General features: G+C 41.8%; 1 protein-coding gene across 6 annotated transcripts in view; it reads right to left on the bottom strand.

The window, feature by feature from the left end:
* Positions 1-7,565: 7,565 nt before the first annotated feature.
* Positions 7,566-24,923, bottom strand: part of LOC145392268 (uncharacterized) — a 54,132-nt gene continuing 36,774 nt past the window's right edge. For 5 of the 6 annotated variants that reach the window (XM_080266738.1, XM_080266735.1, XM_080266736.1 and 2 more), the window contains 6 exons: positions 23,438-23,584; positions 20,626-20,821; positions 20,164-20,282; positions 19,673-19,843; positions 17,034-17,171; positions 7,566-15,005 (listed from right to left, as the gene is read on the bottom strand). In XM_080266738.1, coding sequence (XP_080122864.1) covers positions 14,778-15,005; positions 17,034-17,171; positions 19,673-19,843; positions 20,164-20,282; positions 20,626-20,821; positions 23,438-23,584 — 999 coding nt within the window. In that variant the 3' untranslated portion in view covers positions 7,566-14,777. The remainder of the gene's footprint in view (positions 15,006-17,033; positions 17,172-19,672; positions 19,844-20,163; positions 20,283-20,625; positions 20,822-23,437; positions 23,585-24,923) is intronic. The other variant, XM_080266737.1, reaches the window with a different exon arrangement.

Here is a 24,923-nt window from a genome sequence, read left to right as displayed (position 1 = left end):
TGGGACACGGGAAGATTTGGAGCCAGCAGATCCAGTGCTTGGCCCCTTGGCCTTTGATTGATGCTGCTACTCTGAGCAGGGCAATAGGCAGGATGCAGGTGAGGAAGGCAGCAGGTGTGTCTGGACTGACTGCTGAAATGTTAAAAAGTCTCAGGAGATACAGATGTGGAGCTAGTCACTGACGTGATAAATGCAACTATATATGAGCGTGTTGTCCCAGATGATTGGCTGAAGAGTATAATTGTAAATGTGTACAAGAGGAAGGGCAATGCCCTGGAGAGAGGAAATTAGAGGAGGCATATAGCTTTTGGACCAGATAATGAAGGTAATTACCAGATAATGAAGGGTTTATGACAGACAGAGGGACCACTGATGCCATAGTCATTGTTCGACAGCTTCAGGAAAAATATATAGGAAAGAACAGGGAACTGTACTGTACTTTGTTTTTGTTGATTTGGAGATGGCATATGACAGAGCCCAAAGAGAGGTGGTGAAGTGGGCAATGAGACAGCTTGCATTCAAGGGACGGCTGGTTAGGGTGGTTAGGGCTGTATATGTGGGTGCTCACACCCAGGGAAGGGTGCATGGAGATTGAGTGATGAGTTTTCCCTGAATGCTGGTGTGCATCAGGGGTCAGTTTTGAGCCCCTTGTTGTTTATCATGGTACTTGAAGCCCTCTTACGTGACTTCAGAAATGGACTCCCGTGGGAAATGTTGTATGTTGATGGTTTGGTGTTGATGACAGAGAAAGAAAGGGAGGTGGAGGAAAGATTCAGGAAGTGGAGAGATAATATGGGGCACAAGGGCTTAAGAGTAAATGCAAATAAAACAAAAGTGATGGTAGTTAGGGCTGGTGGCAGTACTGTCAAAGAAGAGGTTGAGTGGCCTAGTGTGATTTGACACAAGGGCGTGGGAAGTAATTCCATCCTGTGCGGTGTTTGTGGTAAGTAGGTGCGTAAGAGATGCAGTGGTATTACAGGTATGCTGTGAGATATTGCTGATTTCATGTGTGTGGTGTATCAGGGAGAGCAGGTGGAGATCATCAGGTGTGAAAGAACTGATTTTGCTGGTGAGTCTCTTGAATGTGTCGAAGAGTTTTGTTAATTGGGAGACATGTTATGTGCCAGAGGTGGGGCTAGAGTGAGGAGTGATTGGAAGAAGTTCAGGGAACTGTTGTCTCTCTTGACATTGAGAGGGATTTCCCTCCATGCTAATGGATTTTTGTATGCAGCATGTGTTAGGAGTGTAATGCTGTATGGTAGTGAGACCTGGGCAGTAAAGAAAGAGGATATTTTCAGGTTCAGATGTACACAGATGTGGCAATCATTAGGTGAATGTGCAGTGCATCCCTGAGTGTGAGGCCTGGGGGGCCTAGGCTTACAATGGAAGAGTTCAGAGGTAGGATGGGACTGGAGTGTATTGGTGTTGTGATGAGTAGAGGTAGACTGAGATGCTCTGGGCACATGGAGAGGATGGGGAATGATGACTGGGTGCAGAAAATGAGTAGTGTTAACATTAAGGGTAGGGTTGCAAGAGGCACTCCGAAAAAGACCTGGGACGAGGTCTTATCCCCTCAGGGATAAGGGACTGAATAAGGAAGCTGTCAGAAATCGAGCAGCATGGAGAGCCGTCCTCAGGTGACCAAGGCCAATGCATGCAAGCATGTTGGAGCCTTCAAAAATGAAATGAAGAGGGTTACATAAAGCCTTTCTTTATCCCTTCAACATGAGGTCTTTAGTGCTAAAGAGGGATGCCTGCAAGTGGTGGCATTGATATCAGGTGGCTATGCTTCCAATTTACACACATGCCTCTCAACTCCCTCCCTGGCTCCCTGCAAGGATGATGGTGCACTGCAGGAGAAAGGCAGCTTCAGTCTACAGTCTACTGGGTTAACATTCAGATATGCCTCGGGCTACAACAACAGTAACATGCATAAGGTCTTTCTTCCTACTACCGTATCTACCTATTTATCTATCTTCATTTTTCAGTATAGCCATACATATGATAAAAAGGATAATAAATAATAATAAACTTACCCAAAGGCCCCTCGACTTATTGGCTTCAAAAATTTAAAGTCTTCAATGTTCGGCATCTGCAAATACAGGTAATAATAATAATAACAATAATAGTAATAAAATTATAATTACTGTAGCTACAGTATAATAAAAACAATAACATCACCTCCATCATTATCCAGACGTCCTTTCCCACCCTTGGGCAACATGAGAGGTAGCAATGTCCAGACAGCCCAAATTTGCCCAACCCAATGGGCCACACTTCTATTCACTCATCATTCAAGCCCCCGGAATCCTGACTCTATCGGATATGCCAAAAACATTCACCACGTTCTGTAGCTTCACATAAACGTATCCAATAGAGTCAATCCGGACGCTGCCACATCAAAAAGGGGTGCCAAATCCCAGATCATCCACCTCTCCTCACAACATTCATTCAGCCAGCTCAATCTCTTGTCAGTTCCCTAGCCTCACCGACTTCCAAACCTCTCTTTCTCACACACTCATCCACCATATTCCCTCCACCTTCTCCTTGGCCTACTTCACCTCCTCCCTCCTTCAAATTCACTCAGATATACCTTTTTCACCACTCTATTGTTATCCATTCTTTCCACATGACCATACTGTCTCAGTACATTCTCTTCGATTCTGGTGTCCACCGACTTCCTCACTCCAAATCTTTCACGAATCACATTATTTCGGATCCTATCCACCCTCTGTACTCCACATACATTCCTCAGCAGTACCATCTCCATTACTCTTACTCTTGACTTTTCATTTTCATGCCACACCATAGTCTCACATCCATATGTTAAAGTTGGCATTAACACACCTTCATGTAAGCCTCGTGCAGCTGCAACACTCAAGTCTCTCTATCTTACCAAGGCCTTCATTGCACCAGCTACTTTTCTTCCTTGACTCACTCTATTTTTCAACTTCTTTTGCACATTTTCCTCTCTTTTCTATCACTCTACCCAGAAACACAACACTGACTTTCTGGCACCCTTGGCTCTAGACCCCTGCCAGATTAACTGTTTTGCCAAACTAACTGAGGTCACATATAATACCAGGGACCAACAGAAGTCACATATAATAACAACGATCAACGGAGGCCACATATAGTAACAGGGACCAACGGAAGTCACATATAATAACAGGGACCAATGAAGGTCACATATAATAACAGGGACCAACAAAGGTCACATATATTAACAGGGACCAAAGGATGTCACATAAAATAACAGGGACTAATGGAAGTCACATACCCGTATAATAACAGGGACCAACAGAGGTCACAAACAACAACAGGGACCAAAAGAGGTCACAAATAACAGAAACCAATGGAGGCCACATAATAACAAGGACCAACAGAGGTCATATAGCCTATAATAACAGAGACCGAGAGAGGTCACATAAAACAATTCAACAATTCACTTCTGGGCCATATCCTGCTGTACTCACTATCATGTTCTAATTTAAGTTCTTTATGGAACATCAGAGCCTGGTTCATTATCATGCTACCTGGAAAGTCCCCTCCATCACTCTGACGCTGTCAAAACCATTCCATCATCACTCGATCATGTTCAGTACTCTTAATATATTCCATACCATAGTTTTTCTAATGTTCATCTGCTTCTTCCAATTACTGTCTGCAAAGAATTTCAGTATTTTTTCATCTCCTTCTTTATATCATAAAGAGTTAACAAACCACTAACTACTGTAATGTGTCACACAACTTCCACACCAGAACACCATAGTCTAGTTTTTTTAACAGTTCTGCATTATCCCGCTTTATCGTTTTTGTTTTTGGCATAATTAAAATGCCTTATTGCATTAAATATCCCCAAACAGCTGTTTATACACCATTCTGAACAGGCAGGTGAGTTAAAATATATGTAAAGATACAGGTGGACAGTCTTAAACAAATTATGTCTACCTATCTACAGCCAGATGCTATAATCCCCTAAAGGGTGGCCATTTATCTTTGAGTTAGCTGTCTTATGGGAAGGGGCACTAATCCTCTTCCAACCCACTTGCTGACATATAAGGCACACATATGGGTTAGTTATACGGCTACCACCCAGCACTGTAAATGACAAGAAATGATTAGGCATGTTACTCATTGTAAAGTGACAGGAAAGATGGGGGAAATAGGAAGAGAGGAGGGCAGACACAGAAAAGGCATGATTTAGATGTTGGAAGATACAGGCAGCACTACATCATGTGAGTGGGTGATGGTAAGAAACAGGAAGAGAGGAGAAGTGACAGAAAAACAATGATAAAGGTGATGGGAGAAGTGGGCAGCACTACATCAAGTGAGTGGATGATGGTGATAAATAGGAAGGGAGGAGGACAGACATAGAAAAAGAATTATTAAAGTGAAGAAGTAGGCAGCACCACATCGAGTGAGTGGATGATGGTGAAAAATAGGAGAGGTGGACAGACGCAAAAAGAATGATAAAGATGATGGAAGAAGTTGGCAGCAATACATCAAGTGGGGGGATGATGGTGAGAAATAGGAAGAGGGGAGGGCAGACACAGAAATTGAATAATAAAGGTGAAGGAAGAAGTTGGCAGCACAACATCAAGTGAGTGGATGATGGTTGTCAACATCTATGGTAAAAACATCAAAACTTGAAAACACTTGGAAATTATTCAAAGAATCCCATGAAGTGCAAACTGAAGAAACCTGCAAAATAAGGTTGTCTTATGTCACCTTAAAGACTACCTAAGACTGCATACCAGTAAAGCTCCGGAATATCAATGGATTAGCAACGGATACCTTTGAGAAACGACTGGGGATGCATGGTTGGTTAAGATCCCAGACCAGCCACCTACGGTACACCAGGATACCCCAGCTAAAACTCCAACAGCCTGGTGCGGTCAGAAAAAGGAACCGAGCTGCCTGGCCACAGTGAGGATTCATCTCAACTGGGTCCATAACAGACGGAATTCTACAAAGCTAAGACAGAAAAAAAGTTATCAATGGGGGTTATAAAGTTGAAAATGATCCATTTACCCAATCACCACACCTTTTGAGCGTCCGCCACCATTTCTGAATTCTTCGCTTCTGCAAACGTCAGCACATTCTCTTTATTTGCAACTTCATTCATCCTGACTGACGAAAGCTAACTGATTATACCCTAATTTAAAACTACGGCACTCGGACAACCGTTTAAGTCGTGTTCCATCTTGTTTGTTTACAAAATTTCGGGTATGCAAAATTTCGGCGATGGAAAATATTTAACAAGTAGAATACGTATTAATTAGTCTTTTTTTTTTTACACTTACATTAATAAGGTTAACTCATGATTTTACCATATATAAAGAAATTCATTCACCCCATGAGCCCGGGGGGGGCCGGGGTTAGCAAGGGCCTTGCCAGTGTTGCCACTCACTAATTTCAAAATTCCCAAGATTGAACCCAGGAAAAATTCCAAGAAACTCTAAGTGTGGTGCACAATAAGTGCGCTACATGGAGTACTGTAGTGCACTTATTGTGCACCACACAGTCTTACTTTGCACCACACAGCCTCCAAGTCTGGACGCAGATTCGATGACAGACAGAGCTACGAGCTGAACAACCATGCACCACTCACACTCCTTATTTACTTAGTACTTAAAAGTGCCTTTGCGACGGTTGTATATGGAAGAAAAATTGATTCGAGAGAGAGAGAGCTGTCTTGCGAACTTAAATTCCTCTTCAGGAAAAAGTTGGAAGTAGCGAAGAAGAGAGAAACTTAAATTCCTCTTCAGGAAGAAGTTGGAAGCAGTGAGATGAGAGAGGGAGAGAGAGAGAGAGCTGCCTTGTGAACATAAATTCTTCTTCAGGAATTAAGAAGCTGGAAGTAGAGAAGATGAGAGAGAGAGAGGTTGTGTTGGTGGGCAATTTGGCCATGGCTCACCAACCCCATATCATATTACCCACTTATAAGGCGGTGCGATGTCACCTTAGGCTGGGGCTAGTGCTACTATGTTATGCTTCTATTCTACTCAGATGTTGCTTCTCCTGTATGTAATATATCTTATACATTCCTCTACATTTTCTAGCATGTACTATAGTTAATATTTGAGATACTGCTATGTGTGGCTACATCCACGAATTTATAACCACTGATTGTATATGACCATATTTGCTGAAGAAATTGTGTGGCAAGACCCACCACCTTCTTTTGTTGTATACTGTAAGCACTGCGTATACCTTTACAACAATACCTGTATTGTAAATATTTCATCAATCAAGCCATCAGAGTAAGCTCAACAGTCCAAAACTAGTTTTACTCAAATATCTACTCATACAATTCTGTGTACAAAACAGTGCCCTAATTTTCAGGTTGTTAATTTCACTTGGCTTCTGATTCATAGTCAATGGTGGAGGGCTCAGGACACAGGTTCCCACTTTGGTAAAACTTGAGGTCTGCTACACACCCTCTTTTTGCTGCTGGGGCACTACTTCCACTCTATACCATATGCACTGCAGTGTGGAATCGCTTTGGCCTTGGGGTCACGGACCCTTCCTTCTCGGTTCTCCTTGGAGGAGAGGACAGTCATCGTCAATTCATCTTACACGTGTCTTCCTTTAAAAATCTGGGCTTCTGTGTCACGCAGTCCTCTGTCATCATGCTGCCTTATCAGCAACTTATCCTTAGTCATATACCTTTCTCCCCATCCATCTATCTCATCCTCCGTTCCCCACTTCCCTTCTCATCTTTTTTACATACAAGCTACTACGGCTGCTACAAACTACTGTTACTGCTACAACTACTACTACTACCATACTCTGCTATTGCTTCTACTACTGCAACTACTGCTACTGCTACTAATACTACTAACCTTGGTTTTGAGGTGGGAATGAACTTCCTTGATTCCCAATCAATCTGACCTTCCAATCTGACTGCACATGGCCATCAGCTGAGCTGAAAGGTGTTAAAGATATTTACTAGGGGACCTGGGAGAGGATTGCCAGACATTTGTATGACTAGGCAGTTCCACCACTGGCCTGTAGTCGGACCTTTTGAAGGGGGAGATCTTTTCAGCTGACTCTGGACTCGCATAGCAGTCAACTGGTCAAAGGTCTGCTGTAGGCTTGCTATGGGCGTCTGAGTGTATGCATAAGCAATGTTAAGAAGCAGCACAAAACTTCTGAACAGAGAGTGACTCTTTTTGTATTTATGTTAAAAAAACGGACCATGAGAAAGTGAACCTTTAGGCGGGTGGGGGAGTCATCCAACCCTCTCAACCTCCTCCTTGGCTAAGGCTTACATCCTCCAATCACATCGGTTCCCCTCGGGAACCTTTGCCAGTGGGTAGAGGGAGAGTACTGACAGACATTTGTGCATCCAGGCACCACACAAAGGCATCCCGCACCAGAAACTATCAGTAAACCTAACAGCTGAATCCCATTTCTCCCACTTCTGAGTGTAGGGGCCCAAGGCTAGGCTACTTTTGGTCCAGAACACTGAAGAGTAGGAGATGACCTACACCCCTAGCAGCATCTACATGTTACAAAACATGCTATATTATGCAAAGGATTAAGATTAAAAGACTAGGTACAGGAACACAGTTTGTTTTTATAGCACAAAGGAAAGACAGATAGCAAGTCATATCTGCAAAATATTTCTGTTGATACTTATATTAAACACACATTTCCAACTCTGATCATTGGAAGAACCTTATGTGTTGCGATAAACCACATATTCTGGACCTCATAGTGCACACAGTAACTTCACACAAACACACACACGAATACACTCACTCCAGACACCGTGCACTCTGTGTGGGGGGGGGGGTTGCAGTGTGCACATAAGGACCAGAGCTGTGACTCGCTGTTAATGACCCACACCACTTTGTCTCCCTATCAAAACATTCAACAACCAGTTATTAAAATGTCATAATAAATATATACAATAGTGTTTTCTTAAGAGCAACATGTGAGTGCAGTCACTGGAACAGACTAGATTATATTAAAGCATTTCTGTTGCATATATGTATATATAAATCAGCTGAACATACAACTGCTGAAAAGTATTCTTTTTCAGTTCTTTGGTTTATATAAATACATATACATATACCTGTACTGTATGTTTATAAGAATATGTATATATATAAATATATCTATAACCTAGTGCTCTACAAATTTATTATTCCCACATATCAACTGCTGTAAAAAATATTCAAGAAGATGCAACATTTCTAGAGACCCAGCACCCGATTAATGAGGCCATGTACAAGACTTAATTAAGGAAGGTTCAGCCCATTCCAAATTAGAATAAACACTTGACCATGATTCACACCTTTCCACACCTGCCCAAACTCCCTCAATCTAACCCCATAACATGTAACCACATTCCAATCCAAAACAGAATTCCAGTTACAGGTGATGGAGGCAGTGTGATGGAGTGTGGGCAAGTGTGAATGGACTACAGCCAATGGAATTATGCTAGACTGGGGAATGAACTGAAACCTTACGCATATTACTGTACACTAGGAACCCCGTAGATAACTCCTTAAACTTCCATATAACACTTTCTGGAGAGGGATGCCTTCATGTAGTGGGTCTCTGCGAGTTATGCTGGGTCTCTATTGTGTCCCATCAAAATAGCAGACTCACTGCTTTACACTGAACTCTGAGATACCATACTCAGCACAGTACTGACTATATATATACATGAGCTGGTTACACTTCCTAGCCACGTCCTGACACAACCATGACGTGAAAGGCACCATCACAATACATAAACATACAGTACAGTAAACTCTCAACTATCTGCTCTCGCAATACCCAGCCCACTGCAATATCCAGCACTGCTGGCTTGGCTTTATGAAAGCAAAATCATGCAATATTCAGCACCAAAACAGGGTGTAATTGGCAGTTCTATGCAATATCCGGCATCGAGACATATCAACCAGAGAGTAAACAGTAGTCAACTGGCGCTGTATTACTGTACTGTATCATTACTTTATTGTATTTCATAATTAGTTTTCATCTTTGACTCATGTGATAGTTTATAGTATAGAAGGTAGAGACTGATAATAATGCAATATCCAGCTCGACACCGAATATGAAGCCAATGGGGGGAACTATGCAATATCTGGCGTTTCACATTATTTGGCGTAGGACTTGGCTGAATTACGCCGGATAACTGAGAGTTTACTGAATATTTCATTCCAAAGCAGAATTTACACTTGGCCAAGACTCAGACCCTTCCACACCTGCCCATACTTTCTCACTCTATCACCTGTAACTAAAATTCCAATTTTGAACAAGCTAGAGTTCCAGGTGACAGGTAGAGTGGTGGAGTATGGGCGAATGTGGAAGGATACGAGTCATTCCCCAAGGATAATTCTAACTTGAAACGGACTATAGTACCAGTATATCCTCTCCATAATATAACTCTCAATACACACAAACCTTGTTATAAGTCTAGGACAAAATATCGATTTTTTTCAAACAACTGGTACTGTATATTGGAGGAAATTATTCAGTTGTAGGTTATATTCCTGGTGCCAGAGAAGGATTCATAGTACCTCTTATCTGGTGATTCATTTTGCATATTACACTAACATTCTCTTGTATGCTACTTATATCATTTTATTATCAACACAATTTGTATTAACATATAAGAGGCTACCGAGGTGTAACGTGCAGAATGAATCACAAAGGAACAGAGCAGAATTAACCCCGCTGTGGCCTGGTAGGCAACGTAGACAGTTGGCCTGCAACATACAGCTCTCTCTCTTCCATTATTGCCAGTGAAATTTAGGCATGACCTATAATGGCCTTTTTTGATGGCCTGATGGGAGATGGTCCTTATTTGGATACCCAAAGAGTATATTTACTCTGCTCTTGAAGTCTCGATGGCCTGTGACAGGCCGTGGCCTGGTAGGCAGTTGCCCATTTTGCCTATACCTGGTAATCCGGCCCTGCAAAGGAAAATGTGTTATGAAATATCCTTCACTTAGAATACTGTCCACAGAGAGGATATACTGTATTGTATAAGGCACATCATTACAGTCTGGCTTCATTATTCACCAGTTCTGCACAACATACAGAACAAATGAGTACCTTACACTAGATTAGCATTCACATACAACATACATTACATACATAAAGTGAAACCATGTTTCCTCTTAAGGCATCCCCATACTGAGGCTGGCCATGGTACTACTGATGTTTTCTGTGGACTGGAAGCTAAACCAAGAGCCAAAACCAGCTAATTACTTCCCAGCAGTTGCTGGAAACTGTTGGAAAAAAAGATATTAAAGTTGTGTAAGAAGATTTAACACTAGGCAAAAAAAAAAAAAAAAAAAGACCCAGAGTATAAGCCACCTTCAAGTTGGTGATGTATATGAGTGAGGGGGGTGTGAGCTGGGAGCAGGGCAGTGAAATGGCGGTGTACAGGGCGACATGGGGGCAATTTGTTTGTGGTCGCCCCTTACAGGATTGTGGCATCTGGCAACAGGGAGATATACAGATTTTCACATTCTACCATGAGATGATTTTGTTAACCTTTTAGGGGACTGCTGGTGGTTGCTTTTACTGTTACTATGGCCCACGTCCCATATGGATATGGAGATAAAGCTAATGAGCTGAAGCTTGAATAATCTCTCGTGGCGAGGGGCTCAAGGCTATAGCCTACCCCTCCAATTTGAATAGCCTCCCCTAAACAAAATAATATGGCTGCAGCAAAAATAAACAGAAATATATATATATATATATATATATATCCATCATCCATCATCTAGTCCTGTGTTGCCCCATGAGATGCGTAGAAGCCTGGGGCTAGGCAAGTTGGTTCTGACATTTAAGATGAGAGTGACCAGCCTCACTTATCCCTAAGTGGCATTGTGTGAGCAATAAACCCCATCCATCCCTTGGATATAAACCTACACAGGCTTATTCCGATTGGAGTGCCTTAATTACCCACTAAACCACCAGGCACCATAAGTTGGTTTTATGTATATATTGTGGAAGGTGGGGGCACTCACCATCCACTCACTCAATGTAGTGCTGCTCTTGGGTGTCTGCCCTTTCCTCTCTTCCATCTTTCTTTCCATCCATCCTCTTCTATCTTTCCTTCATTCTTTCCTTGTCCTTCTGCCTACGGGTGACTTTACACTCCCTCTTCTGTCTTTCTTTCCTTCATTCTTTCCATTTCCTTCTGCCTGTGGGTGACTCTACACTGAGTGACAGGCCATATGGTTTCCTGTACACCAGGAAACCATTTCCTATGCTGGGTGGTAACCATATAGCCAAATTTTGGCACCTAGTGATTTAGTGGGTAATTATTGTGCTCCAGTCAGATTGAGCGGTGAAGGTTTATATCCAAGGGGTGGTTGGGGTTGATTGCTCACATAATGCCACTCAGGGATGAGTGAGGCTGGTCACTCTCATCTTAAATGACAAGACCAACTGCCTAGCCCCGGTCTCCTACGCTCCTTATCGGGCGATGTAGGATTGAATGATGGATAGAATATATATATATATATATATATATATATATATATATACAGTTTACTGTATTATATATCCTCAGAGTGAAGTGAACAATGAATGGATAAGGGTTGCATTCTAAGTAGCCTCAGAGATGCCATAACACCTCTTCTATAGCAATTTATTATGCACATTACACCTCCTCATGTATGTTTTTACTGCATGTCGATGTCAACACAGCATAAATGACATGCAAGAAAATATCAAGGTGTGATATATAGGAAGATGCTATGCCTTATGACCAAAATATCATCTACTCAAATGAGAAAGGCTGAAGGTAGTGGGTATCTTTCACAAGTCTGAACAGATACATTAAGGGAGTAAGACTGACATTTCTGGTTTTAGGTGCACCTTAGACCTGCCTCTGTTTTCTTCCTTTGCACACACACACACACACACACATTCATGCACACTTGCATGCATGACCACAAACATACACATAAGCTCATACACACATAAACACACACGAGGTAGCCAGACCTCGCAACAAACTTAATACCAGTAATAAGAATTGACACAGAGACTTGAAGCAGCTGTCTCCAAGAATCTATCACATGACTGATTGGCCAGGAAGCTGATTTCCAAAACTGCAGGAAAACATGGCTGGGGATTGGGCTCAAAAATTAAATTATGATCAGTCTCTGTCATAACTGGGACTTGTTTCTGCAGTACAGACAAGGACAGGAGAGTTCAGAATTTTTCTGTCTCCCGTTCTTCTTCCTGTGAAAACAAATCAAACTGGGACATGCTCTTGTAGTAAGATCAAGGAAAGTAGAGTTCAGAATTTTTCTTTGACAAATTCTTCCTGCAAAAACAAATCAAACGGAGACTTGATTTTACAGAATGGACAAGGACAAGAGAGTTTGGAATCTTTCCATGTCATCTTGCTCCTGCAGTAAACAAATCAAACTGGGACTTGCTTCTACAGCATGGAAAAGGACAGGAACATTTTGAATCTTTCCACATCTTTTGTGCCTCTTGCAAAAACAATAAGAACAAATCACAGTGTTATGACACAGGGTTGATATGTTTTTTCTTTGCCCCTTAAAGCCTCCTGCTTGACACTAGCCCGGTGGTGGGCAGCTCGTGGTATCGAGAATCGTTTAAATTCGGTCGATCGATGAAAAAGAAGGGCCGGGCTGAGTTACATAACCTCCCACATGACAAGGCAGCTGAGGAAAAATGGCCACAGCCCGAATATTTAAAAATATAACCCACACTGTACGCACCAACACACAACAATGGTTCTTTCACCTTAACATGGCCCAGGATTTTGTCCTTTAACAGCTTATTTTACATAGTTTAATGTCAGAATAAGACAGTACTATGATCCTGCAAGCTTTTCATAGCACTTCATCACCAACACCAAACTGTAGTGGCAATCCTTTCCATAGCATTTCTCATGACTAACATCACATACTAGCGTTAATCTAGTGCTACAGCTTAATGACAGAATAAGACAATACTACATCTTTACATTCATTTCAAAGCACGTCTTCATGACTAGCACCACATTCTATTGTTAAACTATTGGTACAACATAGCACTTAAGTTGGAGAGATGACAATTTTGGGCCAAGTTAAAGTACAAAGAGTATATTATGTACAGAGACCTTCCTAGGCACTCTCAACAGGCAATGCTTGGCACTAAATGGTGAAGCAACCTCACAGACTCTGCCTCGAATTCTCATCAGTTAAGGAGGCTTTGTAGCGCCTCTTCCTTTGAAATATACAGAATAATAATAATAATGGTCGATCTTCTGTCTCTCAGAAGCACTTGTTCTTCTTAATAGCTCACTAGCATTCAAAACATCAAAATAACAATATGGCCATCAATTCACAAGTTGTAGTGAATCAGAACAATGCTGCTTACTAAATCATGTACAGTAATGCATACCATCAACAAGATCATATGCCAGAAAAAGAGGATTATTTAAGTTCTGTGATATATTAACTAATTTCATCATAATATTCTACTCTCCTGCACATTATTCTTTAAGCTTTGTGTTTTATTTACCCTATATCACGGTAACATTTTATCTCTTGCACGTTATCTGTGTATTTTCAATGCTAACATAGTTTGCATCTTTAACATACAAATGGATTACAAAGGTACAAAATGCAAGAATACAACAAAGGAAGAGGTGATACAAAAGCTCTGAAGCCAACCTGAATATAAGCTTCTTTCATCATGAACTACAATCTGAGTGAACCACTATTTGATCTAGTCAATCAGTTTTCTACCAAGAGCACATCGGAATATTACAACCATGTCACAGTTATGCAATGAGTATAATTTATCAAAAGAACAGGAGTAGAAATCAGTGGCATAAATTTCATAAAGTACACAGAGCCATCTTTCACTGTGTACATCTGATAGAGAACTGCATTAAAAAAAAAAAAAAAAAAAAAAAAAAAGATCACTACAGAAACTCTGATATGTGATGAACTATATCAGTTGACTCTAAAACACTACTGACAGAGCCATAACTACCCTGGTGAGTTGCAACAAACATAACAATGACCTGACACCTGCTTAGTTCCATTTTACACAAAAATCATATTACAGTGTCTTGACAGACTTAACCCTGAAGTAGAATACTACCTGTAATGGATCACATCTGGATCATTCAACCAGGCACAATATTACCGTACCTTATGCAACTGCAGGTGTCTCTACAGGTCTTTCAACTTAACCTGGCCCATATTTTGATCTTTTATTTCATGTAGCTTTAAGTCTTGCATTGCATTCTTGTGTAAATCTCTTGTTACAGCTCAGACTGGAGATGGAGAGATTGCTATTTATGGCCAGGTCAAAGTAATAAGACTATACCTGACACTATGTTCTTGGGTTAACCTTTTTAAAATTTAGCATTCAAGATGAAGGGATGTTAATTTTCGGCCAAGAAAAGAGTTTAAAGGTGCTATCTGCTACCTGACCCAGAGTAATAGTACTCTGTAATTTCTTGCTGCAGCTTAGCATTGAAATGGACAGAAAGCAATTTTATGCCAAGTTAATGTGAAAAGAATACTGTATACCAAACACAACAGGACCTTTCACAATTGCATATGCAAGTATGTAGTTGAGTATTGAATTAATACTGCTATTTGCTACATGACCCAGGGTAACAGTACATGACTGCATGCACCAGGAGTAATTAGCAGATGGAGAGATGGCAACTTTAGGCCACTGAAAGGAGTATACCAAACACAATGGTACCTCATACTACTGCAATTGCCAGTATATATTTGAATACTCAATTACAACTACTATTTGCTGCCTGATCCAGGGTAATAATACATGACTGCAGGTGCCGGAAGTTGCCACCGTGCTGCGTGCATCTCGATCAACTGCAGGAGAGTCTTGCGGACGGCCGGAACACGCACAGTGGTGAGGAAGGCGTCCCGGGCGGTGCTCATGACTCGGGACATCTGGTGTGGCAGTTCCACCTCAATGTCCTTACCCACACCAGTCAATACAAAGAACAAGCACTCAGTCTGCGGAAAAACATGTGGCTTAGAAGAACAATAGAAGATGGTCCATATATGAGGTCTGTTCAGAAAGTATCTGACATTGGGATCTAAAAATATAAATAGCTAATCTGTTGAGCTAGGACACTAATCCCTCTCAAAGTAGGCCCCTTCTGACTTAACACACGTAGCCCAGAGTTCTTTCCACTGCCTAAAACATTTTTCATAATCAGTTTTCAGTATCTCCCACAAGTGCTTTGTTATATTCATCATGATCTCTTCTCTCGTCTCAAATCAGGAACCCTACAGCAGAGTTTTGAGCTTGGGGAATAATCAAAAGTTGAACGAAGCCATGTCTGGTGAGTAGAGAGCCTGTCAGGTCTGTGGGATGTGCTTGGCCAAAAATTCCTGAATCTGTTGAAAAAAATGGGCAGGGGCATTATCATGGTGCAGCTTCCAACCTGCCCCTTTCCAAAAGTCTGGTTTCTTCCATCGAACTGCATCATGAAGACAACAGATAATGTCGAGATAGTAATGTCTGTTGACAGTCTGAACTTCTGGTGCATATTTGTGAGGAAAAAAAAAAAAAAAAAAAAAGTCAACATGCCAATGCATTTCACCTTACTGCAAACCTGTCGTGCATTATTTGGCCGAGGTGACTCTGCATGCCTCCACTGGGATGACTATGTTTGGTTTCTGGGTCGTATCCGTACACCCAAGTCTCATCTCCACTGAAAACAGTCTTCAAAAAGACTGGATCGCAATTTGCACACTCCAACATGTCTTGAGCAACATTCATCTGAGAGATCATGATGAATGCGACAAAGCACATGCAGGAGATACCAAAAATCATCCTTGAAAAATGTTTCAGGCAATGGAAAGAATGCTAGGCTACGTGTGTCAAGTAAGAAGGGGCCAACTTTGAGGGGGATTAGTGTCCTAACTCAACAGTTTAGCTTTTTAATTTTTTTAGAACCTAAAGTCGGCTACGTTTTGAACAGACCTCATATTAAAAGTAAAAAAGGTAAAGGTGGGAGTATATGCCATAAGGCACTCAGCCGCGGTGCTCATCTTCGTAACATAGGCCTTTGAGCCTGTGGCAGCTTATTTACCCATGACCTGGGATACAAGGCCACTGCATCATCCAGGTTACCATGGTGGCTGAGTGGTTAGCATTGCTGAATGTGAAGCTGCCAGCCCATTAGCACCAGGTCTCAAATCCTGCTGCGGGCTGCTGGGGTCACTTGACTCAGGTGTCCATCCACCCTTTGTGGGTTGCTAAGTAAGATGAGTACCTAGGGTAACACCTTGGGGAGGTAACTGTGGTGACCTGGATGATGATGATGCAGACCTCATATTACATCTTGTGGTCAATGATGTAAAAAGCAAGCTCTATTAAGCATGAAAAGGGTTATGGAGAAGCAGGATAAGGTGTAAGACTGCATTGCTGGTGGTGTTAATGACCTGGGACATTCAGTGGGGCAGTTCCACCTATGTCCTTACCCACACCAGTCAGCATGGAGGACAGGTACTCAGTCTGTGAAGGAACATATGACTTTAAAAAAATACTGTATTGAGAGGTCTGTATAACGTGCTCTCATATTGTATGTGCTTGGCGTAGTGCTGCCTTTTTACAGGGAGTGATAATGCAATCCCAAGCTCATCTGACTGTGAACCTGGTGTATTGCATGATGAAGTTACCCTCATCTTGCAATCCATCCTCCTCCTGTTGGATGATAGGGAAGGAGGGAGGAATGATTGCATAACCAGGCAATTGAGCTGCCAAGTTATATCAGTGTCACCACATGAAGGCGACCCTTTTTAGCAGTAGTTGTAATTCTAGGATTAACAGAATATTAACCCTGTGGAATGCAGATTGAAGTTGCCCTTTCTCCACAATTTACCATCCTCCTTCAAGGAGAGGGATGGGAGTGAGAAACACTTTTATAACCAGGAAGTGGAGCCACCTAGTTATATAATTGCCACCACATGAAGGCATCCCTCTTCAGCATCCCAGTTAGAGCATATGTCCTATAAGAGACATCGCTGACTGACCTCAGCTAGACTGTTGACAGAGTTCTCCCTGAGGCAGACTTGGCAGCACTGAGCCAGAAGTGTCAGCAGCAGCAGGCCAGGGGGAGTCTCACTGTTGCGCATTCGTTTGGTCATCAGCTGGACGTGCCGACGCTTGAGCTGAGGGCAAAAAGTTTAAATTTGGATAAGTTTGTGGTAGTTGTAGCCCCAAGTTCATCTGTAATGTGAACTCACTGGACTGCAGGCTGAAGTTGCCCTCATCCTGCAGTCTATCAGCCTCCTGTTGAGGGATGGAGAGGGAGGTTAGGAATGTTTTATAACCAGGCAGTGAAGCCACATGGTTATATTGGTGCAACCACATGAAGGCATCCCTCTCCAGCACCTGGGACAGGGTCTGAAAAGGGTAGTGACTAACCATTGTGACACATGCTGAACTGCCATATAGGGAGAGGACCTATACACACTAGCATGGTCTTTGGTTTTCAACCCTTCCTCTTTGGGTGTTTTTTTTGGGGGGCTGGATGTCCCACAGGGATACTGTATATATAGATAACTGTTTTGATAAAATACTCCACACCAAAAAACTGACCATAATTTCCTGTGTCAAATGATGTCTAATAATAATTTAAAAAAAAAAATTAATTACCTGAGTGGTGAGCTGTCAAAACCTGTGGTGTTGGAGTTCCTCCACTCGCAGAGATATGTCATTCTGTATAATGATAAACTCAAAACAATTTTTTTTTTTTTTAATAATACGACTTTCATTTTCACTCGTTTTCATCTGACAACATAATCTGAGTCATCAGACATCGCTTCTATCAGATCCAAGTAAGCTGCTGCTGCAACGATACATCTCGTACCACATGCCTCGACATACTTCTGGCAATCACATTCATCATCCGGACCTCCTTTTCCACCCTAGGGCAGGGTAAGGAGTAGCAACATCCAGACAGCCCAAATTTGCCCAATCCAACAGGCCACGCTTCCATTCACTCACCATTCAAGCCCCCGGAATCCTGGTTCCTTTGATACGCCAAAAACATTCACCACATACTGCAGCATCACACAGATGTATCTGATATAGCCTTCATAGCAGATGGGGGAACCCACCATCCACACACTCAAAGCAGGAATGCCTTATGGTTTCTACATTGAGTGACAAGCCAAATGGTTTCCTGTACCCAGGAAACCATTTACCACACTGGATGGTAACCATATAACCTGGAGTTTTTGTCTGGGTTAAGTGTCCCCCAGATTCCCCTGCCTAAAATCACTTAATCATGGCATACTTCTGATATGTGACGAAAATAATTGACAATAAAATAGTCCTCCCGTGACGGCAACTCCTTGGTCTTGCCACCTCCTGATACTGAACCACTATTGGGTCGCCAGTACTGGGGTGCAAATATAAAAAGTCCAGAACACATATACATGCCACCGATAGCTACAGACATTTTCTTAGTGTCATGTCGACGTGCTACCCAGTGTGCAAGGGTTTTGTATAATATAACCTAATATAACATATGGGTAGGATTCTCAAACATATTTATGATCAATGCCCTCTCATAACTCTATACTTTCATAGGGAAAAAAAAGAGGCAAAGGGATTTTGCATTTCCCTTTCACATCAGCGTGTATCCACTTTGCCATTAGCTGGCTATGCCAATCTTGAGCTGAGAAGGATGATAGGTTTACATCAGGTGGGTTAAGTCTTTGAATTTCAGTAACATCCTTTTCAGTCTATTCCTGGTGCTACCAGATGATTTTATTAAACTTGGGAAATGCCCCAGCATATACTGACCACAAACAGGGAGCATTAATGCCCAAGTGGTGACATTTTAAGGACCGTGGCTTGTGGGAGACTGCTGGGCCTCAGGGAACAGGCTTTCAAGTTTATGTCCAGGGTAATAATACTGTAATAATAATAGGTGGGAGCGCTCACCATCCACTCACTTGATGTAGTGCTGCTCTTGGGTGTCTGCCCTTTCCTCTCTTCCATCCTTCTTTCCATCCATCCTCTTCTGTCTTTCTATCCTTCATTCTTTCCTTGTCCTTCTGCCTACAGTTGACTTTACACTCCCTCTTCTGTTTTTCTTTCCTTCATTCTTTCCTTTTCCTTCTGCCTGTGGGTGACTCTACACTGAGTGACAAGCCAAATGGTTTCCTGTACACCAGGAAACCATTTACTATGCTGGGTGGTAACCATATAACCAAATTTTGGCACCTGGTGGTTTATTGGGTAATTATTACACTCCAGTCGGATTGAGCAAGTGAAGGTTTATATCCAAGGGGTGGTTGGGGTTGACTGCTCATGTAATGTCACTCAAGGATGAGTGAGGCTGGTCACTCTCATCTTAAATGTCAAGACCAACTGCCTAGCCACGGGCTCCTACGCTCCTCTTGGGGCAATGCAGGATTGGATGATGGATGGATGGATGGATAATAATAATAATAATAATAATAATAGCTAATAATCAGGTCTTCTGCTTCTCTAAAGTGCCAGTTCATTCAAAGAATTCACCATCACTTGGGATACATCTGCATCTTTATACAACTATGACATTATTCATATTCAACACAAACTTCATCTGCAGATGTGGCAACAGCTAAACCATGTAATGATGTCACAACAACAATAACAACAAATCCTATGTACTAACCTGTGTATACATCTCATTGAGGAAGGTCATGTAGGCAATCCAGCGAGGGTGTGCAGGTACAAATCCAGGGTATGGTGCGGGGGGGTTGTTGCGTAGCAGACGATCACGTTCTTGGAAGTACTCCTGGCAAGTGTTGAGCAGGCTCTCTAGGAAAGTCTCGTTGTTCTCTTTCTGCAGTCATCATCATCATCATCATTATTATCTCATCACCATCATTATTAAATCATCATAATCATTAATATATTATTATCAGCAGCATCCTTACTTTTTTCAAACCCATGGATGGAGTAAAGCAGGATCCGGAAACTCACCATAAAAATCTGATGGAAGGAGATGCTAACCAATGTCTGCCCATCTGAATGGGCCTTACTCTCATTAACTGTTATTTCAAACCCTTGAAATTCTGACTCCATCTCACAGGGATACACATTCACACTTAGTGCCTGTTCTTGGCCATACTACCATTCTGTATATCAACCTTCCTCACAAACCTGTATGATGGTGATGCATAGCCGTGCGGCGGGCTCGGCATGACGGGAGGCCTCCACCACCCTTGTGAACACATGTCGCACCACTTCCATCAGCTGCCGCCCACTCACATTGTTTGGGTCTGCAAGAAAAGCTCATATCACTGCTTGGGTCTCCAATAACAGCTTGTATCAATGTTTGGGTGTACAAAAAAGGCTCAAATCAGTGTTTGGGTCTGCAATAAAGGCTTGTATCATTGTTTGGGTGGGCCATAAAGATTTCTATCAATGTTTGAGTTTGCAATACAGGCTCATACTGTGCAAAAAAGGCTTGTATCACTGTTTCGGTGTGCAATAAAGGCGTATATCACTGACTGGGTCTGCAATTAAGGCTCATATATCTGTTCAGGTCTGCAAGAAAGCCTCACATTTTATGTTCTGTTGTGTTGTGGAAACTAAGAATAAGAGACTGACTACAATACCCACCAGTCATTGCCTTAGTGATAGAGGCCATAATGTCGGGTGAGAAAGGCCCCAGGTCAGGCAGTGTGGCAGTGGCAGGGGTGTCCAGCAACTGAGAGGAGCGCAGGTCAGCCGAGCCCAATGACTTAGACCGCTTGATCCCCGGCGTGTTGAGCGGACCCACTGCCAGTGAGGGAGGACGCGCACTGACCAGGCATGACTGTGGACAACAGGACAAATCTTAGTCCTACAAAAAAGCATAAATACCAGAATCTGTGAATGTTCCTCAAGAACTTAATTTCCTTTGAACACGCATTGAGCATATATGAAAATAATGTCATGCTTGCTTTTGAAGAATCCCCTTATTACGGTTGGTCATGGTACAGCTGACATTTCCTAATGACTAGAAGCTAACCCAAATGATAAAACCACCTAATTACTGTAATACCCAACAGCTGCTGGCAAACTGTTGGAAAAATGAAATTTAAAATGTATAATAAGATTTGTAACTATGTGAAAGCCTCAGTTTGGACTTAGACTCTGTATACAGATTTCATAAGAAAAACTGGCCACTGTCTCAAAATACAATGGCCAGGAGTAGCCTGATTCATCTGCAATGTGCACCATACTATCAGCTTGATATCTGTCTGGTGACATCTGACTTCCCTCTAGGTTTGCTTCAAGCAAATGCTGTGTTTAACCCTACCTATGTCATCCACTAGCTAAGCTAAGGGGTAGTATTACAGATTTCACTCCCAGTCAGGACTTTTAGATATTGCTTCCTCCTGTATTTGATGATGTGTGCATTCTAATGATCAGATATGAATGCTACTGATCTAACTCATGAGGAAGAGGCCCTTTTTCTTGCCTGGAAGCAAGAGAAAATCTCTACCAAAGAAATAAATGAAATGGCACAAACCAGACAGTCAGAGCAGTCAGTTAGGAGAGTCATGTACCTGTGCCTCCCACCAAATGCTGCCCTACCAAGAAAACCTTGTCTAGAACAATGCAAGACAATGATGATTACAGATAATTGAATAAGTTGAGGTACCTAAAACTCCTGATATAATGGTTGCACATCTCAAAGTTAGTCACCCCAATTTCCTACAAGGTGTCTCTATCCACACCATCCAACACTGGCTGCAGGAGGACCTGAACCTGTCATCAAGCTTCCCAGCCATGAAACCACTTCTGACCAAACAAATGCATTTGCAAGTACAGTAAATACAAAACTGAACCTCAGAAGACTGGAGGGAGGCGATGTTCTCTGATGAGTGCACCTTTGTGTGTTTTCATTCTCCTATTGGGTGGGCAAGACTCACGTCATCCACAACACACAGAAGTCTGTATAACATAGTGATAGCAAAATAGTGTGGGGTTCTTTTAGCAGGGAAGTGATGAAGGGAGGCCTCTACTTCCTTCATAAAAACACAATGATGAATGCTTACAGTATATGCAATTGCTGGACAACCACATGCAATTTTATGACTTTCATGGATGCACACATTTTATACAAGACATTACTCCATGTCCGAAGGCAAAAATGTTTTTGGAATTCCTCTCAGATCATGAAACTGAAGTGCTGGATTGGCCAAGTAACTCTCTAGATTTGCATCCCCCCCAAAATGCATGGGAGGAAATGATGGAGAAGCTTACAACATGCAACATCTCATCACTGCCACGCCTTATGCATGAGATTCATAACTTTTGGGGCAAGGAGATGAATGCAGAATACTGTACTTCCAAAATTTAGCACACAGTATGCTTAGGTGCCTCTAGATAGTAACTGAGGCTAAAGGAAACATGACCAAGTATCAGAATGTAGTTACGCTGCATAGTTTTGTCTGTTTCAGTTATATACTGAGTTCCCAGGACTCTCTTTCTTTTTTCTTTTCTTTTCTTTTTTTCTTTTTTTTTTTTTTTCTCTCCATTATGACCTGTGTAGTCTGTTTTTTTTGGCAGAGTCTGTGCTTGCAGCTGAATGCTTCCTGTCTGAGTGTGATGACTATTTACTCTGCAAACTGCTGATAACACTACAAAAGATATCCACAGTCATAATAATATACATAACAGATAAAATACTATAACAGCTTCAAAGCACTTTTCCTTTCTTAAAACACCATAAACAGGTGCTACAAAATACATAAACCCATTAAGTACAGCAAAAAAGGAAGAGAATAGTAATAAATAATGTGCACAGTATAATTAAGATGGATAATAACTATGTACTTGCCATCCCAAACATGTTCAGTGTATATCAGGTATGCATCCAGTACAATAGAGCAGTAGCAAAATATACCGCAGCATTCATTCTCATTCTATTGCAGTAAAGTCATGGATGATAAGTTGTGACTCTAATGAACAGCTGAAACTGCAAATTATTATTTGATGATTATTAGGGTATACTGTTTTTGTGTTGTCATTACTGCAATCCCTGGCTCATCTAGACATGAAACATGTGGACTGCAGGACACCAGCCACTTCAATCACTTGCAGACAGAGGTTTTCAGTGAAGTTATACTGAAGGATTGTCTTTGTTGTGATGAGAGGTACATTAAGTGAGCAAGTGTGTGCTGTGGTGTGGAGGGATTGCACTGGAGTGTGGGAGTAGTGAACTGCTTGCACGCTGTATTCTGTGACTTGTGAGGGTTATACTGTACAAACTGAAATCCTCAGTGTCCTCATGCAGTGATAAAATTGTGCCATACCTTCTGCTGTTGATGAAGTTCACCCATGGGAGGCAGGGAGGTGGTGGTGGGTGGGGGAGTGAAGATCATCTCTGCCAAGTTAATATGCATAAAGTGTATTTTATAATGAAAAAAATTACTGTAGCTACCTTCAGCTGTGGTTCGTTCTCCTTGTCGTCGCTGAAGTGCACCCTGGGTGGGGAGGCAGGGGGGCGAGGGTCAGCGTGGTGGGGGATGGTATGGTTGTGACGCAGGTTGCTGCCGGACTTGGAATGCTGCAGGCTCATCCCACGCTGCTGCAACACATAAGTCCTACACTGTATTATATATCCACTTTTAACTTAGTTTAAAACTACCATCTCTCCATTCTGAATACCCAACTGTAACAACAGATATGCACTCCCCTTTCACTTTATCATCATCACTGCTACCATCATCATCCCAACCTCTTTCCCTACACATGGATGGAGGAGGTAGGGATCAAAGTACAAGAAAAAAACCTAAGAGAGAGAGAACTACTAACAGCATGCCCAATTAACCCACAAAAAGCTGGCACCATTATGTAACGTTCGTATGTGAGAAGGCGGGCAATGTTTCATAATGTTTGGCCATTTTTGTCATAATTCATTTGTTAAACTAGGTGATTTACTGCTGGACTATCACACACTGAAGAAATACTAAGCAAACAATTAGTGAACAGGTGTAAATAAACGCATATGTTTTAGCGTTATAAGTTTAAGTAAAATAGAAAATATATAAGATTAGAAAAACTGTACATTTATAGTATATACAATGTGTAGTGTGCAAAATACAAAATGGAGTCAAAGAACAGTGAATAATGCATAAATGATAAAGTTAGTGCTTCATGGTGAAGAAAACAAGAGTGAGTGGGAAGTCCACTACCCTCACCCCACCATGCATCTGCTAACAAGTTGCCACAACTGCTACTCCGCTCCACCTCACACAGCCAGCTGTCACGCTGTATCGTATAAGTAACACCTCTTACCTTCGTTTTTCACCCATTTTCATCTACTGTATTTATGTATGTATAGGCTTATTTTTTGATACTTTATTTTTCCAAAAATATGCCATCCTACACGCATGTATACTAGATAAGTTGCCTGCCCGTAAGGGGTTGAATAAACCATATCTCATTCATTCACCCTTCAAGTCCTCCCCCACCCTCAATCCTGACTCCACCACATAAGCATAAACATCCACAATTATGTGCTTTACATTAGAGTATTGATCAGCTAGAGTCAATCCAATGACTGCCACATCAAAATTCTTCCAAACTTCCAAGCCTCATCACATTCAATATCTTGCTTTTTCACACATTCATTTAACATTATCAACCTTCACATCTGGCTTTCTCACATAGTCACTCATCCTTAACTTCCACAACTAACTTTCTCATATGCTCATTTATTTTTAATTTTCATATCTTGCTTTCTCACACAACCATTTATCCTTATCAACCCCAATACCTCTCTTTCTCACACATTTATTTTCATCCACCTTCATACTTTGCTTTCTCACACACACATTCATTTAGGGTATCTCATCTATCCAACTCACACCTTTCCACACCTACCCACACTCCCTCACTCTAATTCAAACACCAGTAACTACAAT

The sequence above is a fragment of the Coenobita brevimanus genome, chromosome 21 (assembly GCF_032717465.1).
Source record: "Coenobita brevimanus isolate Jiangsu-jjx chromosome 21, ASM3271746v2, whole genome shotgun sequence".
Classification (NCBI taxonomy): domain Eukaryota; kingdom Metazoa; phylum Arthropoda; class Malacostraca; order Decapoda; family Coenobitidae; genus Coenobita; species Coenobita brevimanus.
The sequence above is the reverse complement of the archived record's forward strand: the minus strand, read 5'-3'. Positions and strand labels throughout refer to the sequence as shown.